We start from the raw sequence: 18,285 nt of genomic DNA, 5'->3' as shown, positions 1-18,285 counted from the left end.
GGGGTGTGAATGCTCACGTATATATACTTACACGTCCGCCCGTGCGGATCTTTTTCTTCCTTTTTTTCTCGCCACCAGGCCTCTGGAACGAATTGGGACGCGATAATCGTGCCTGACCGTTGTAACAGCGTTGTAAAAGGAGAGAGATCGCCCGAATTATCGGATAATCCCGGGCCGTTTTTACGCTCTTGTCGTTCCGCGGAATAGAATCACCCGTGAAACTTGGAGATTAATAATTATGTACTCTCTCCTTTCAAGGGACGATCACTCGCAGTAACATATCGTGGTTATTTTTTTTTACATTCCTTTTTTTTCTTATAGCAAAATGCAAAAAATCTTTATATATACAATGAAAATCATATATACACGGAGAGAATTTTCTCTTAGAATTTGCCGGAATTTACCCTGAAAATCATGGTAATCGTAGGACCATATATGGTATTGGAAGGATTTTATAAAAGTTTCTCTGATTAAAAATATTTATCACAAAGAAATATTAATATGTATAGTAAAATTAATGGAACATATTTTATATCTTATTGTGGTAGATATTAATATTTTTCTTGTGATAAATATTTAATCAACGAAACTTTAAAGTAATTTTTAGGATGAATTCTGAGAAAAAATTCTCTCCGTATATAATTTGCATTATGTACATCTACATAATGATATATCTACATGTAATATATACCTATATATGGATAATGTACTGTTTCATAAATTATTGCGGTTATTTATTGATGCTATCTGTATCTGTCACGATGCGCTTCCGCACAAGGAAGACGCGATGTCTTTCGCATGTTCGTTCGTCAGATAGAAAATGACAAGTTTTGTTTGGAACGGAGCGAGTAACAAAGGTGGACGTTAATTGACGCAACAGAAGCGTCATTATCGATTTGAGTGGCTCGAGTCACATAATTAATCACCGGCCATTGGGAGGGTTATCCCAGCCGGCGCGGCGTGTCCGGTCGCGATTTTTGATCGATCCCAAGGCGATCCGGTAATTATTCGGCGTAATGGTACGTCGTAAGAAGTCGGCTTCTCTGACGCGCTAACTCGGCCAGTCTTTAAATAGTCATCCCATGATAATTGGATGTGTGTCGGGAGACTTACTCTCTTTTTCCTGTTCTGTTACGAATACATTGAAAAAAAATTATTGAATTCGAATCAATATTTATTTCAATACTGTCTAATAAATCATTTATTTGAAACTAATAATATTGATTTGACGTGATAAATATTTATTTGATATAAAAAAAATTCTTTTCAAAACAGATAAATATTTATTTGTTTCAAATAAATGTTTTATTAGGCAGTATATTGAAATAAATATTGATCAATTTAATAATTTTTTTTCAGTCTATACGTTGTGTCATCGATTAAGGTTTTTTCGTTTAGATTCTCTCTGATGAGAGAAAAGAATTTCATCGAAAGATTTTTAATATTAGGAATATAAGAAAGTTTATTGCTATTATCTTATAAATATGTACGCGATAATTTTCTGCGATAGCAGAATACTTGTCAATTAATCTTAAGGCGAATTTAATGGCTAATGGCGGTATAAATTGCGGTAAAACTTTCGCGCGATCTTCACGATATTTTCGTACAGAGTTTTCCGTTATAACTTTCTATAGTTCCTCGAATTCATTTGATTTTATTAACTCGAGCGCAGTCTCTTATATCGCAACGAGCGGCAGTTTAATCGCCGTGCACGGCCCTTAATCGTCGCGATACGATTCGCATTAACGGTAAACGAGACGAGAAGCGAAAATGATCCCGAGACTCCTTCCGGAGTTCTCTCCGATCGAGCGAAGCCGTCCGTGGCTTAATTGGCAAACATTACGACTCGAACTACGACGATGCCGGTAATGCAATCGTTGTTAGCCGGAATCGTCGTTCGTGCGGATTGCTCGAAACAGTCGATCGATCTTAATCGCGCCATCCAGGTAACCACCGCGGTTTATCTCCGCTGCAATTAATTGCGACGTGTCTGGCCCGCCGTTCGAGGAAAATGTTCAAGGCCGTTTATTGGATGCTGCACGAAAGAGAGAGAGTATATACGCAAATGCCAAGGAAATGAACGAAGACGAAGAGCCTGCTTTCTTTCTGTCTCTCTTTTTCTCTTCCATTCTTTTTTTTCTCAACGTCCCGCCATTAGTCTAGCTTTTTCATCGATCGTGACAAAGCGCGTGTTAACCCGAGATGACATTTCGCGGCCCAATTAGAATCGCCCGATAATTGATTCCGGTTCGATGCCATTTGACGCCCGCGAAAGGTCTCGATTAAAAATAAAAAATCGATTCTTCTCATGTTGCAGAAGCGGGAATCGTACGGTCAATATGGAGCGATGGACCGTGTACATGTTGATGCTGCAGATCTTCGCTGCCGTCGCTCGAGCGACCGAGGATTTTCGGCACATCTCGTACGAAGGTAAGAACCGAGGAAAATCTAGAAAACCGGATATTGTGAGGGAATTTTATACATCTGAAATTATCAGGATATTGTACTATTTATCTGGATTTTTTCACATTATTCTACATTTGTCTCTAATTTGAAATTTCTTATTAATTAAATATAAACTTTTCCTTGACTAGACAAAACTAAAAAATTGGATATAATACAAATAAAAAAAGGTGATTATTTAAATAATTATAGTGACGCATGTTTGTTTCAATTATCGTGTACATAATGCAGATTATATAATTGATTTAAATTTTTGTCTTAACTTCTGAACTTTTTCATTGTTGACAAAAATATCTCAAAGATTTTACGATTTAACATTTAATTGATTTTTCATATAGATATATGTAAAATATATATTTGGAAAAAATACTAAAAAGTCAGGGAAAAAATTAATTTCTAGTCTTGGAAAATCTGAAAAAATCAGAGAATTTTTTTCATTGAGTCTGCTGGACACCCTGTAAATGCATGATAAAAAAACACATTCGTTCTGATATTTATTACAATATCGGATGATTGACTTATTGCGAGAAATCTCGTGAGTGTTTACTATTCGTAATTCTCTGAATACTTTAATGTAATCGCATATTCGCAGAATACTCTCTTATCTCACGTGATTTATCATTGAATCGGTTACCGCATATAAAATCCGCGATAGCCATAATCGTTACGTGGCAGCTCGTCGAGCAGTTTTTGCACATAATTCGTACCAGAATCATACATAATCTCGAATCTCGGACTGCATCGTTCCGCATGCGATAACCGTCCGATGTTGATAATTTCGCGATCCCGTTAATTGCTTTATCGCGATTAATTCGAGTAATAAAAGACGATAAAGCGTACACGCGCGCGAAACGATGATTCCCGCTGAGTTTGCATTACCTACGAACAGGATCGACGAGTCTGTAGGTCATTATCTCGAAAACGGAAGCACTCTCGCGACGTAAGGGTAGAAATGCGCTTCATTCATCTGGACGCGTATTATTGCATCGATTGATGCAATAAATGCACGCCGTTGACAGATCTGCGAACGTGCACTCTTGCACGTAGTCGACGGCTCTGCACTTGAGTTTTGAACGAAGATATCGATTTGTTAAGAATATTTCAGATGTTTCATCATCAACTATCTGATAACACAGTTCGACAGAAATAGTCTTTTTAAACACAGAAAAAAGATTAAATGACCCAGAATCTTTTAGAATGCTAAATACGACATGCGATTTCATTTTTCAAATTATTTCATTGCAATTTTGACAAATTTGCGGCTAAAGAATTTACAAAAAAGAACTATTTTATCGCGCATATTTTAAAATATAATGCGGTATGCGACGTATTGGAAAAATTTAAATTCAGATTATAGGTATTCAGCATAAAAAAACTATGGGAAGCGATTTATCTTTTTCTTATATTTTTTTGTTTGCTTTTTCTTGTTTTTTTATTTGAACTGTGTAATAGATGTTTCGATAGGATATAGAATAAAAAATAAAATATTGAACATAGATAGAAATATAGATAGAAATATAGATAGATAAAATAAGTAAATAGAAACACAAATAAAATAGAATTCGAGACAACTTTATTTATTTATTTCTCGTTTTTTTGCAGTTAAAGCGAAAGTCTGTTAATTAGCCTATCGTTTACTGCGTAATCTTAGAAGTCTTAATATATTAAATTACGCTCCAAGACTTCGAGCAAAATTTGTTTGAAATTAGTAGAAAACAGCAAAGTTTCCTCGCCTCGCATTCTTTCAGTCTAATTCAAAGAGAATAATTTCCGGTAGTAAATAACTCTATAATTATATTTTCCATTAAGTTCGGAGGAGAGAGAAGTCGACGTCGATTTCGTAAAAGAATGTTATTAAGAAGAAAGAGCATTAAAGAGAAACGTTCTTTATACGTCGTATCGAGAGATCGGCTGATGAAGGCGATCGAAATCTCCCCGTGAAATCATGAGAATAATCAAGAGAAGTAGGTGAATTTTCCCGAGAAGAGTAACCCGCCCTCCGACAAACGCGATTTCCGTCCCGGAAGACGCGCATAAATCCGTAGCGAGCGAATCGAGCAACCGGGGACGTTTATGCAAATTTAATTTCATCCGTAACCGCTTCTCTACGACGTCGACGTGTCGGATATAGGCATGGCTAATCGATAAAGAAAATATATACATTTACACGTATACATATATGCACTCCCGGGTAATTGTGTGTCCACACTCGAGAGTGGAGCCAGCCTATTAACATCTGGCAAAAATCTCGGACATTCAGGGCGCTACTTATCACAAGCAATGACCCACAATGTACAGTTACACGTAGGCGAGCTACTCGATTATCGCGCGTTCGCGGCCCCGGGAGAGAGAAAACGCAGATCGTGTCGGAGATGTGGGACGTGTGGTCCACCTATATGGAGAACAGATGCCACGCCCGTCATCAAACGGAAACCGCGCGGAAAACCTTCATCGAGCTCGACCCCGGCTCAAACTTAATGAGCTTAATGGACCGTTTATTATCGCGTAATACGCGGATTTCTTCTTCGATCCTTCTTGTTTTTCAGGTGTCTATAGCGGTTAGAGAAATCTGGAAAACCAAGCATCGGCAGGAAAAAGTCAGGAAATTTTATTTATCTGCATTTTTTTCATATTATTCTACATTTGTCTCAATAATTTGACACATTTTTTATTAAATAAATATAAACTTTTCCTTGACGTTAATTTATATTTTCATCGTCGTGTTATTTTATTCTAAGACAAAACTTAAAAAATTGATATAAATAAAAAATAATTATTTAAATAGTTTATAGTGACATGTTTGTTTCGATTATCGTATACATAATACAGATTGTATAATTGATTTAAATTGTTGTTTTAACTTCCGAACCTTTTCATTATTGACAAAAATATCTCAAGGATTTCATGATTTAACTTTTAATTGACTAATCATAAAGATATATGCAAATTATATATTTGGAAAAAATAACACTAAAAAGTCAAGGAATTTTTTTCATTAAATCTGCTGGACATCCTGATTGAATCCGACCCCGGCTCAAACTTAATGAGCTTAATGGACCGTTTCTTATCGCGTAATACGCGGATTTCTTCTTCGATCCTTCTTGTTTTTCAGGTGTCTAGCGGTTAGAGAAATCTAGAAAACCGGGCATCTGCAGGAAAAAGTCAGGAAATTTTATTTATCTGCATTTTTTCACATTATTCTACATTTGTCTCAATAATTTGACAAATTTTTTATTAAATAAATATAAACTTTTCCTTGACGTTAATTTATATTTTCATCGTCGTGTTATTTTATTCCAATGTGTTTGATATAGAGACGAAACTTAAAAAATTGATATAAATAAAAAATAATTATTTAAATAGTTTATAGTGACATGTTTGTTTCGATTATCGTATACATAATACAGATTGTATAATTGATTTAAATTGTTGTTTTTTAACTTCCGAACCTTTTCATTATTGACAAAAATATCTCAAGGATTTCATGATTTAACGTTTAATTGACTAATCATAAAGATATATGCAAATTATATAGTTGGAAAAAATAACACTAAAAAGTCAGGGAATTTTTTTCATTGAATCTGCTGGACATCCTGATTGAATCCGACCCCGGCCAAAACTTAATGAGCTTAATGGATCGTTATGTTATATCGTATACATAATACAGATTGTATAATTGATTTAAATTGTTGTTTTTTAACTTCCGAACCTTTTCATTATTGACAAAAATATCTCAAGGATTTCATGATTTAACGTTTAATTGACTAATCATAAAGATATATGCAAATTATATAGTTGGAAAAAATAACACTAAAAAGTCAGGGAATTTTTTTCATTGAATCTGCTGGACATCCTGATTGAATCCGACCCCGGCTCAAACTTAATGAGCTTAATGGATCGTTTCTCATCCCGTGATACGCGGATTTCTTTCTCCTTCTTGTTTTTGTTTTTCTTCGCCTAATAACGGGGGGATGTTGGAATCGTGAGAAGGAAGAGGAGATCTCTCTCCTCTCTTTCTCTCTGCAGCAGCACCGTATGATTTCCATTTGCACGTAAAACACTTCCTCGCTCGACGATGCGGTTTCAGAGCCCGCGGTCGCGGATGCCGCGACAGTTTCGCAATAACCGTGCGGTCTATATTAAGCCGGATCACGATTTCGTTACGGTTTCCCGCGGCACCGTCACGTTTCGTGTCGCGAAACACGGCCGCTATTGAGAAGAATGCTTCAGCTTTCTTATCGATTCGAGCAATACGAGAGACGACGGCCTAAGATAATTTTAATCATGGACATTTTTGCAATAATTTACATCTCATACGCGATGTGAATATAGAATACAATTTATGTTGGATGTCTTCAAATCTTTTATTGGATTAATAGACCGTCTAGACTATTATTAAGACGCCTGTTGCTGCAATGTTGATTAAAGTAATCTAGATTGTTTCGATAAAAATCATGTCGGCGTAAAATCAAAGATCGTATGTTTTCCTAATGAAAATTAAGACTACTTATCGTCGTTTTTTCTTCGTGCAAACGGCATTGATGATAGCCTCGGAATGTCGTTATGATAATTTACGAGCCTGGGGCGAATTATTTCATTTGATAAATATAGAGGAAGAGAGAGAGAGAGAGAGAACAATCGGCCGGGAGAGAAAATAAAGCAACACATATGCTCGCTGATAATACCTACGTAATATATGAGATACATATTTCCCTTTCCGCGAGTTCGCGCGATTACTTTCCACGCGCAGTCTGAATTCCTGCGGATTTAAATCTCTCGCTTTAATAACAGTGGTTATGGTAGATACCCAGGTTTATTGTTATTCGCGAAAGCGCTATTTGTACGCGTTATTGTATACTATTGTTGCGCTAATGAAACGAGATTAGAGAGTCAGCTTTTTTATTTCAAAAACATTTTGCTCTCAATTTTGTTTCGCTTCTATACTCAATGATATTCACACTTTATGTGAAACATACTTTTATTCGTGTTTATAAAATATTCTCGACCAATGCCGAGTCTTTTATTACGCGAAGACGCAAACATTATTTACCCTTAGTTATTAGCCTTTGTCTTCTCGGTTGTGAAATTCAATTGCACTGACTCACGCACACTTTTCAAAACAAACGATTCGATTGTCGAGAAACTTCCCGCGGGAGAGTTTTAAGTCTCGGTCTACGATAATTTCTCCCACTCAAACGCTATGATCAGCTGGCGAATAATAGTCGCGCGATACCGCTACGAAGTCTCTCTTTCTCTCGTCGATTATAATGGATTTTTTCGTCGTTGCGTGGGTATCGTCGCGGCTTAACGACGTAATGTAATTGTCCGCATTGTTACACACGGGAGAATTATTTATAACGGTATCGAATTGCTAACGCGCGGCGAACATCGGCGGATCGATATCGGATCTTGGAAACATTTTACGCGAGAACGGTTCCGCGAAAAAAAAAAGAAATTGTACGCAAAATTGCTCGTTTGTTCGTTAAAACACCTCGGAAGGCAATGACACCGGCTATATACGCGATACGCCTTATACGAGGACGACACGTTTCCGTGTAACGGTATTATTTGCACCGTCGAATAGCAACGACAGAATACCTGAATATGGTAATATGCATCTGGAAGCTAAACGACTCGCTTTGTATTCGGCAGAAGACGAAAGAGCGACATGTAAAATATGATTGCAGCGATATGAGAATCCAGGAAATTGTGTCATTCGCGTTTCTTCCAAGTTAGAGACATTTCGTAACGAGAATTTCGAGAAAGTCGAGGAGTTTCTTTTCTTGTTCTCGCGAGGAAGAGAGGCCGAAAAGTAAAAATCGAAATATACAGGATATATCTAAATAAGTGCGAAAAATTTTAGATGATTCTTTGTCGAAAATTAAGGGAGGTTTCTTAAACATATTTATATACTCTTATATTCTTCCTAAGAAATTACAGTTTTTTTTCTCCAATTTCAGACAAATTAAAAAAATAAAAAGAATATTAATATTAAAAAAAAACAAAATAAAAACGTAATTTTTACCTTCTCTTTAGAAAAGTGTAACTTCTCAGGGAGGAATATAATAGTACATGTTTATATAAGAAATTTCCCTTAATTTTCGACAAAGAATCATATAAAATTTTTATTTAAATACACCTTGTATAATATCTACAAAGTCATGTTGTTTCTCCGCGTGAAGCTTAATTACGTCGCGGAATGATGTGCGAGGCTCTAATTAAACTCCGAGACTTGCAACGGGAGGATGCGCGGATTGCGAACGAGCTCGTTAAGTGCCCTATCGCACGTCGAAAATGACAAAGCAATTCTCCTCTAATTATCCCGGTACAAAAGCTCCGTCGAGAGTAGCATCGCGCGGGCTCTCCGGAGGCGTTTGCTTTCGTTCCGCTTCTGAGAAGCCGATTGTTTGCGATTCGTTCATAAATCCGATCGATTCGCGTGGAAAAACAATTCTTCCCAGCTGCTGCTGCTGACCAAAGTCGTTGTCTCTTTCCCGCGAGATCTCGATTAAGCGGAAAGCGAGATATCCGCTCAAGTCACAATTACGCAATCCTATTCGTAGCTTTCGTATAACCAGAACGAGAACGCGGTTGTCAGAGATTTTACGAGATAGCGCACGCGTTTTTACGCGTATTCCAATATATGTGTATGTAACAAACAATTATTTGTTTATATCGAGATAATAATACGCATTTCGCGCAAAATTAACAACCTTTCGAGAGATAACCGGGAGCGTTTGCAAAGGGTGTGCCTCAATCCGCGGGCAATGTGCTCAAACGAAGAATGTAAACAGAATATAAAATGGCAATTACATTTAGCGATCGTAGGAAGAGAATGAAACGTTGTCGAGGGAAAATATCGGGTAATATTGGCAAAGAGTGCAATCCAATCCTGCCATTAATGCTTTTAATAATAACGCATACACATCAGGTTCAGCCATTAATGCGAACACATATAAATTACACGCGTCTCTGATCTAGGAAAAACGCTAACGTGATCGTTTAATCGTCCGGATCGAACCGTCAAGATCCATCCATCAATTTTTTCGTTTATATACATTTTGTAGAATCAAGATAGAGGAGACAGAGAGAAGAGCTGGCGCAAATATATTCTCGCGTAGAATACGAGTATATACCTAGCTTCGCGTGTAATCTCCGTAATTCTCGCGAGGATATAGAGAGAGCCTCTCGAAGGCCGATTTCCCAACAGAATTTTCATCACAGGACGCCGAGATTTTCCCGTCACTCCCACTTGCACCCTTTTGCTGATGCTGTCGCGCCGTGTCGCCTCGGGGGTTTATGGCGCATAAATTCATACCGCGCTCTCTCTCTCTCTTTCTTTCTCTTTATGTGTCGCGTGGCTTGCCTGGCGCCACCGATAATTACCGTTTTGCCGTTTACAGCTGCCGTTTTGCGCCGGTATTCAGAATGTCTACACCATGCACTCTTGCGAAGCCGTCGATTGTATATTTGTAATGATTTTCACGTCGCTATTGATAACACTATACCGGCTATATATGTACGTTCGATTCGTTTCTCTTCCCTTAAAGTGATATTAAACGTCCTTGAGAAGTCTGTGATTTCCGTTCTGTTTTATCGACAAAATGTGAGGTTAGATAAACTATAAATCTATTTATTGACTATACGAATTGTTTTTTACCTGAAATTAGAACGCTTCGCCCTTTGTTAATATTAATACTTTAATTTGTACAGGAAAAAGACTTATCAATCTGTATAGTCTCATATATCTTGGTTACAGAATTATGAATGTCTAGAATTCATAATTCTGTAACCAAGATATATGAAACTGTACAGATTGATAAATCTTTTTCCTGTGTACAAATTAAAGTATTAATATTAACAAAGGGCGAAGCGTTCTAATTTCGGGTAAAAACAATCCGTATAGCCAATAAATAGATTTATAGCTGAATCTAACCTCACATTTTGTCGATAAAACAGGAATGAAACTTAGGTTAGCTTAGTATCCCCTTAATTGCTATGCGATGATCCAGGGAGCTATTCAAGGCTCGTACGCCTACGCAAGAGATGAAATCGCCTCGCGTTCCACCATTTCCGTTTGTGGCGGACTCGAAAGCGCAAAGATGTTCTGTTGATTATCGAAGCGTGAATAAAAAACCGTTTTATATACCGCCCCCGTAGTAGAAAACCCACCGGGAACGAAATGGGACGCATATATTCTTCTGTATTCGTTATGTTGACATCGGAAAGCGGAATTCAATTTCGACCGGTGGCGCCTTAAAGGAATGTCACTCACAAAGTATGTCGGTTTCTTTGTTCACTTTTAACATGACGTAATTTTTGATTTTTCATAAAAGAGTACATTTGCTGCATCTCGCGAATTAATCTTCGAATATTTTCTTATTCATTTTTTAATCTTTTTTTTTCTCGATAGCTTTATTATTTCTGTTTTAATTTGCCTATATTTTTGTCGTTAATATTAAAAAAAATTTTTTATCTCACAATATTAAAATACATCCACGCGCATGCGCTCATGAAATTTTAAAGACGTACGAGGTAGAATTTACGAAGCAAAAAATCGGTACATCGTCTCTTCTCGAAAATACAACTATACGTGCGCGGGAAACCTTGCCGCTAAAACACACCTTGTGAAATATTCACGAAGGTTTCACATCAGCGAGACAGAGAGAGAAATGTCTGTCGAGAAGGGAGAAGCGCGGGTGGGTTGCGATTTGCAAAACGCCAAAACATCACGTAGACGGTGCAGATTTACGGAGCTTGGTTGCTTTTCTTTTACAAATGTGTAAGAGACATATTGTCACGTTTTAGCTACTTTAGTTATTTTCGGAGAGTATAAATATCGAACCACGCAACACAATATCGGCAAACTATTTTATACGCTTTGCGTTTACGATTATCATAAAATTCTATATAATTATTACTTTATATAATATTATATATATTTACATAAATATATATATATTTATTATTTTTTTATAGAGGATAATTGTAAATTTTTCCTTAATCTCGTAAAGATGAAGAGTTAATATGAGAAAGAAAAAGAGAGGGAAAAAGAACCTTGATTTAAAATCTTTGTATTATTTAATTATAAAACCGCAGGTTAGTTTAATCGCACTTCGCTCGTATGTATTCTTCCGCAGAACGAACTTGGTGTGAAGCTGCAATTATCTCTCCATCTACACAATCACGCGCGGCTTTCTTCATTTATAGCGACCATTTTCTCGCGAGATTTTCTCTGTAACTTAGGAAATGAAAGTTAAGAAAGTAAAACGCTACCTCTGTTTTTTTTTTTTTTTTTTTTTTTTTTTTTTTTTTTTTTTTTTTTTTTTACGAAGGAGGAGCGGCTAACATAACACACATGGACTATACCGATGAACAAGCGCCGTAAATCTCGGCGCAATGCGGTAACTCACGTATTTATTCTCGCTCCGCGTCTCGAGGAAGCTCGTGATATTTTTCATCTAGAGAAAGAGAGACCGATGTACATACATATACGTTCACGAATCCCGCGAATACGATAGACGAGTGATCTCGAACTGTAGAGATGCGATATTAATTGAGGGAAATGATTTATCGAACGACCACTTTTACATTTTTTTTTTAACGAGTGATTATACGTATTACATATATTAATACAGGCACGAGATATTGCTTATCTGTTTCGTTCGTTAGTCATGTCTGTCTTTTAAAATTACTTGTAGAATGTAGATACTAATGAATTCCTCTTTCTCTCTTTTTTTCTTGGCACACGGTACTTTAATTATAATATTCGATATATAAATATTAATTCCTTTATAATTAAAAATTAATCGATATAAATTTCGATATCTAAACTAATATCGATATCTTTTAACAAGACCAATAATAATTAATGTAATATTACGTGTTACATGTGTGTCTTGTATCTTGTTTAATATTTTTTTATTGTAATATTCTTGATTATAATTGTATTTGTCGATGATAAGCGTAACCTTTCGTAATATTGGCCCGTAAGTGCGCGAGAGAAAATTGCGACAATTATTTGCCTTCGAGAACGGGTTCCTTAAACGGGCCCGATATCATTATACGTTTATTTTGCATCAACTCTCAAGTACGTTCATCCACGATCACGATACACCTTTTAAACTGGTCTTATTTAATATAATTCTCCGCTAACGGGGCACCCTCTTATTTGCATATCAGCAACGTTACGTTGCAAAAGAAATCGAATATCTCGTTGATACCACTTTGATCGATAATTAGAAGTGCCATTTCTGATCGAACAAATGAAAAAGATCATGATTTATACTTTTAACGTACGCAGAAAGAAAAACAGTAATATACACTTGGCGACGTTTGTATATTAAGATTGGGAAAGAAATACCGTACGTGAAATTGCATTTATTACGAATTACGGTGTCATAATACAAGGCAATATTGCCGATATAATACGCTTGTCGTTCGGCTAGAAACTGTCGCGTGAAAATATACGATCGAACATTTTACATCGATTTATTTCGATTCTGAAATCAGACGTAGAAAATTCAGTGCGTAGGCCGGAAGGTTCGGCACGCGCCATAAATGTGTATGTGTATGTATACTGTCTATCAAGAATCGATTTGCGATTAAATGCGATCGCCGTACGTTGATCTCAGCAGCGGAGAAAATTCTCGTTTCTTTCGCGGCACAAATCTATGCAAGGTGATTACTTATTGCACTCACAAAAGCTCTACGATTATTTTACAAATTACAAAATTTAATTTCGATATTTTTTTTTTCCTAACATCGATCGATGACACGCGTCGTTAATTAATTGAGGGACTAAAAAAAATCTATCTTGCGCATGGAGAGAATTTTGTCGTTAAAATTAATGAAATTATTTTATATTTTTATTGCAATAGATATTAATATTTTTTTTATTGTAGTAGATATTAATCTCAGAGAAATTCTTATAAAATTTTTTTTTAATATCATTATTCCACGATTTACTACCATGATTTTCAGGATAAATAAGAGAAAATTTTCTCTGCGTGTCAGAAAATTTTAATTGAAGCAATTAACAAATAACGAAAAGTAAAGTATATTTCCCGCTTTGTGGTAGTGTAATAATTTTATTTTATTTTTTTGAATGGAGAGAAAAAGAAACCCAGAAGATCGAAGATAGAAAATCTTTCCACGTGGGCGACGCTTATGGCACGCGCCGACGCGCGCGAGATACCACCCTTTTGCTTTCTCGCGTCTCTCGTGTGCGTTAAAACGGAGAAGGGGGGGGGGGAGGGAAAGGATTTCTCTCTCGTATGGGGATTTCCCTCTCAGATCCGTTCACGCCGGCTCCGTTTTGTGCGCTCGACACCCGCGTTTCTCATAGCCGCTTTCTTGAAAGCCGTTGCGATGACAACGATGAATTTTCCTGCCTCGTATATTTCTCTTTCCTTCTCCTTTCTACTCTCCCATCCCAGGATCGAATACAGCGCAATAAGGGAATGTATCGAGAAGATCCTTGGTCAGACTTCCGCCTGAGGCCAAGCTTGTATTTTATTTGCGGAGAGAGCGACAGGAGAACGCGAAATTTGCCTCGTTGTATCTTAATTAACTCCGCGCGTTCATGGAATCTTTCACACTTCAGCTAGTCCGTATAGAGATTTCCATAGTGTATAATTTCTCGGTATTTTTGTTGTCTTCAGCATATGAGGCTTAATTCGTTATTTAATTTTTTTTAATAAGATACAATATTTAATGAATTTTTAAAATTTTTTCTTCATTTTCCGTATTTTTTTCTTCTGAATGCCGCTCAAGTATAATGACCGCACAAGCTCGAAGGCGGGCGTTTTTTTTTTTCAGTGGCTGGATTTATAATCGCCACGGGTGGCGCAGTATAGGAAATCGAGTCTATAAATTTATTGCAACACTCGTGGCTCGTCGAAGATGGATGGCGTATTAGAAATCGAAGAAGAATCTCTTCTCCGATCTGCATTGTCGCGATGAATATCGTACAATAATTGCGCTTTGATATCGTTCACGATTAATACCCGTTATCAGTTTGATTTTTTTTTAAGCGACGAGGAGAATATAAATTTTCAATATGTGATATCGATTTCACGACGTGTGATATCGTTTTAATATTTTATATAATTTTAAAATAACGAGACATTTTTTTCAATATTTATATATAATGATACGACGTATATACATAGGAAAAAATTATTAATTTGAGTAAACCTTTCGACTAAATTAATATTTTGTTCATTGAATCAATATATTAGTATTTAAGTCAAATATACGTTTTGTTAGATTCAATATGTATTTAATTGAAATATTTTTATATGTTCAGTTAACAAAATAATATTCCGTTGATTTAGTCAAATTAATTTTTTTTTCATTGTACATAATTATTATATACGCCAATTTACAGAATTTAAGGCATTTTATCCTTCTTTGTTTGTCTGGAAACCTCAATAAAAATTACGAAAACGTGCGAAGACTGGCGTGTGTGTGTGTGTTAAATTACTCCGTAATTTAATTTCGCTAAGCATTTTCGACGGGTTTCCCGGGTATCTCTCCTCGGTGTCACGAGCCTCAACGACTTAATGAAAGTAAGGAACACCGGGGGCGACCTGCGGGTTAAAAAAAATGTTTGTAACGCAATAATGGCGCAAGCCGTCTCTCTTAGGCAGTCAAGCCGTCGATGATCCTTTGTTTGGCACGCCTCGTGATTACGATCGTGTACCTTTCTATCCTCCAGAATCTATCTAGGATATAGAATTTGCCACGCGTTGAACGTGGCCTTCGGTACCCACCTACGTCATCGCGTACAAAAGCATCTAATTGCGCTTTAATCGCGTCGCGTCAAAGCTTTTCGATGGTATCGGCAAAGTTTTTTGCTCAGGTGTGGCCTCAGCTGCGGCAGCAGCTCGGATATGCTTATAATGTGCCTCGCGAAAAAGGCTTCGTTAACACGTCAGGGAGTTCGCCGAAAGGAACTCGAACCCGAAACTCAACCGCGAAGCCGAAAACAGCCGCTATATTCTTGGAACGTTGATTATTCATTGTCGCCTGACTGAATCGATATCATCCAATTTGCTCGCAGCAATTTTTTTTCCAATGAATTTTTCGTAGTATTTTTATTTGTCCATTATATATAGTTTCTCGAAATATTATACAACGCATTTTCGAGAAGAAATATCCACAAAATCTTTCTCTTGCTCTCTTTCCAACAGTTTTAAAAGATATAAATATATATGATTTTATTTTATATAAATTTTGTTTCCATTTTTTTCTAAGTTACTAGCTCTTCCAGAATAATGTATAAAAAATGCTCTTTGCTAGAGATTGTGCTGAAGCACTCCCTTATTCCTCTTACGAACCTACTGCTTGAAAGGATGCACAAATCTTCCTTGAGGAATGTACTATATCTTCAATGTACGCACATATATATATGTCTGCCATTTCAAGTTATACCAGCAGAACCACTCGACGTCAACTTGTAACGTGCTTCGTTAACATCTTCGAGGTGTTCCTCGAAGCGAATTCGACGCGGAAGCGACCGAGGTGGGGAAAGTGCAAAAGAAACCGGCTTTCACGGAACAAAGACAATGATTATCGATCATCGCGCGTGCGGCGCGAATCGATATCGACCGATTCGCTCGGAGCGATTTTCTCTCGAACGCACTATTGAGCTATCACGCGTGTGTAACTCGCTTAACACGTAACACGCCCGCACACGCGATTCTCTAGGCTTAGCCTCGAATTCTTTATGTACATACGATCGCCGTGTGACGTGGACCAACGTCGACGTTGCTTGCCGCAAGCAACACCTTCGCGTCTGCAATTTAATTAAGCTCCGAAGGCACGAGAGATATTCCGAGGTCGCGTTTATTAACGCGTCTGAGAGTTTCACAAAACGCAAAAAATTCAATCTCCCTACGGAGATTTCGCCTATCAGTGCGAGTGCGAAAAAAATATGCTATTTGCAGATGTAAATGTAAGAGTGAAGAATAAAGGAGCTCTTCAAATCACTCGAGTTAAGAGAGTCGCCAAGAAGGCACAATGATATGCGAAGAATTTCTTCATTGAGAAAAATATTCTGAAAAGTTAAAAATCTCTTAAATACTCTCTTTTTCATTTTCTACACATATACATACAAAATATACCGATAATAATTCGTATTGAAGTGCGTGGAACGATAGATAGCAGCCGGAACTTCTTTCAGGGTATCTAGCGGTTAGGGAAATCTGGAAAACCGAACATTGTCAGGGAATTTGACAAATCTGGAATTGTCAGGAAAAAGAGAGAGAGTCAGGAAATTTTACTATTTATCTGGATTTTTTCATATTATTCTACATTTGTCTCAATGACTTGAAATTTTTTTATTAAATAAATATAAACTTTGCCTTGACTCCCAGCACGCTAATTTTCTGTGTTGGTAAAAATCGATTCATCTACAGCGTGTATGTTATTTTATTTCAGTGTGTTTGATAGAGACAAAACTGAAAAATTTGATATATAATATATAAAAAAGGTGATTATTTAAATAGTTTATAGTGACATGTTTGTTTTAATTATCGTACATGATGCAGATTGTATAATTGATTTTTTTGTTTTAACTTTCGAACCTTTTCATTGTTGACAAAAATATTTCAAGGATTTCATGATTTAACATTTAATTGATTTATTATATAGATATATGCAAATTATATATTTGGAAAAAATAATACTAAAAAGTCAGGGAAAAAATTAATTTCTGATCTTCGAAAATCTGAAAAAATCAGACAATTTTTTTCATTGAGTCTGCTGGACACCCTGAGATTTACATTAGACAAATAATTCGTTTTAGCTCTAGTGTCGAGCGCCATATCGCGAAGTCGTTATGACCATAAACGCGTTTCTTCCATGCGTTTTTTTTTTTTGCCACGTCAGATAATCTCGCTGTATTCGTCTGTTGATCGCGAGGCGTGCCCACGTCCGACACGGACGTCCATCTTACCTTTGTGCGACTTATGAGAATGATCTGCCCACGCGATTTAATTTCGTCCCACCCTCTCTCGGGAGATGAAGAGCGACTCGTCTCGAGCGCGATAAATCGTTTCCGGACGGTTTTTGCACACGACTTGCACCCCGTCGACACCCCGTGGCCGTGTATGTCCCCCTATATACATCATAAGGGCATTGTGCGCGACCGACCACAATAAGAGTGGCCGATCTCTCGTCGAGAGCCCAGCTACCAGCTCTCTCAATCGCCCTCATCCATTTTCTTATCCATTTTCCTCGGCATGTGTGCACGCGTGTTATATTCTGCTTTATACTCTTTTATATAGACTACTTTTTTTCATATAGTATACGCTCATAAAGGGTCTTGTACGGTACGCTTTTATGCGTTGAAGCCAAACAATGTGTTGTTGAAAAATACGACGCACATTAATTAATTACCGTGTATTTTTAAACAAGCGGTATGCTCTGCTTTTAACCGGCTTTAACTCTTTTTAATAGTGAAAGTGCGCTCTTTTGTGCTCTTGATTTTTTCTCTTCCATTAATGCTTCTTAGGTTATACGGTGCTGTTAAATTAGCAGTCGGTCGCTAATTATAAAATGCATTGTGTTGTTGAATTTTGAGAGAGAACGGCTGAGCTTTGTTGAATTTTGTATCACTTGACAAGTTTGAAAATTGCATTATCAATATATAAAAAAATTGTGCTCTTTACATTTGTGAAATTATTATTTATTTATTTTTTAATATAATCGATTAAAACAATCTCCGACTATTTTTATCGAGGTATCATTACGTATCGTGTGAACCCATCGAGAGAAAGTTTGTCGCGTCAATGAGAGCCTTTTGAATATATACGA

The 18,285-nt window shown here is 36.8% G+C and overlaps 1 protein-coding gene across 3 annotated transcripts in view; it reads left to right on the top strand.

Moving 5' to 3' along the window:
* The window catches only part of Sema5c (Semaphorin 5c), a 102,621-nt gene that overhangs the window by 36,513 nt on the left and 47,823 nt on the right, over positions 1-18,285 (top strand). For all 3 annotated transcript variants that reach the window (XM_029315572.2, XM_085488438.1, XM_085488439.1), the window contains exon 2: positions 2,318-2,430. In XM_029315572.2, the coding sequence (XP_029171405.2) occupies positions 2,340-2,430 (91 nt within the window). In that variant the 5' untranslated portion in view covers positions 2,318-2,339. The remainder of the gene's footprint in view (positions 1-2,317; positions 2,431-18,285) is intronic.

The sequence above is a fragment of the Nylanderia fulva genome, unplaced genomic scaffold (assembly GCF_048542155.1).
Source record: "Nylanderia fulva isolate GAGA-0341 unplaced genomic scaffold, ASM4854215v1 Scaffold7, whole genome shotgun sequence".
Taxonomy (NCBI): Eukaryota; Metazoa; Arthropoda; class Insecta; order Hymenoptera; family Formicidae; genus Nylanderia; species Nylanderia fulva.
The sequence above is the reverse complement of the archived record's forward strand: the minus strand, read 5'-3'. Positions and strand labels throughout refer to the sequence as shown.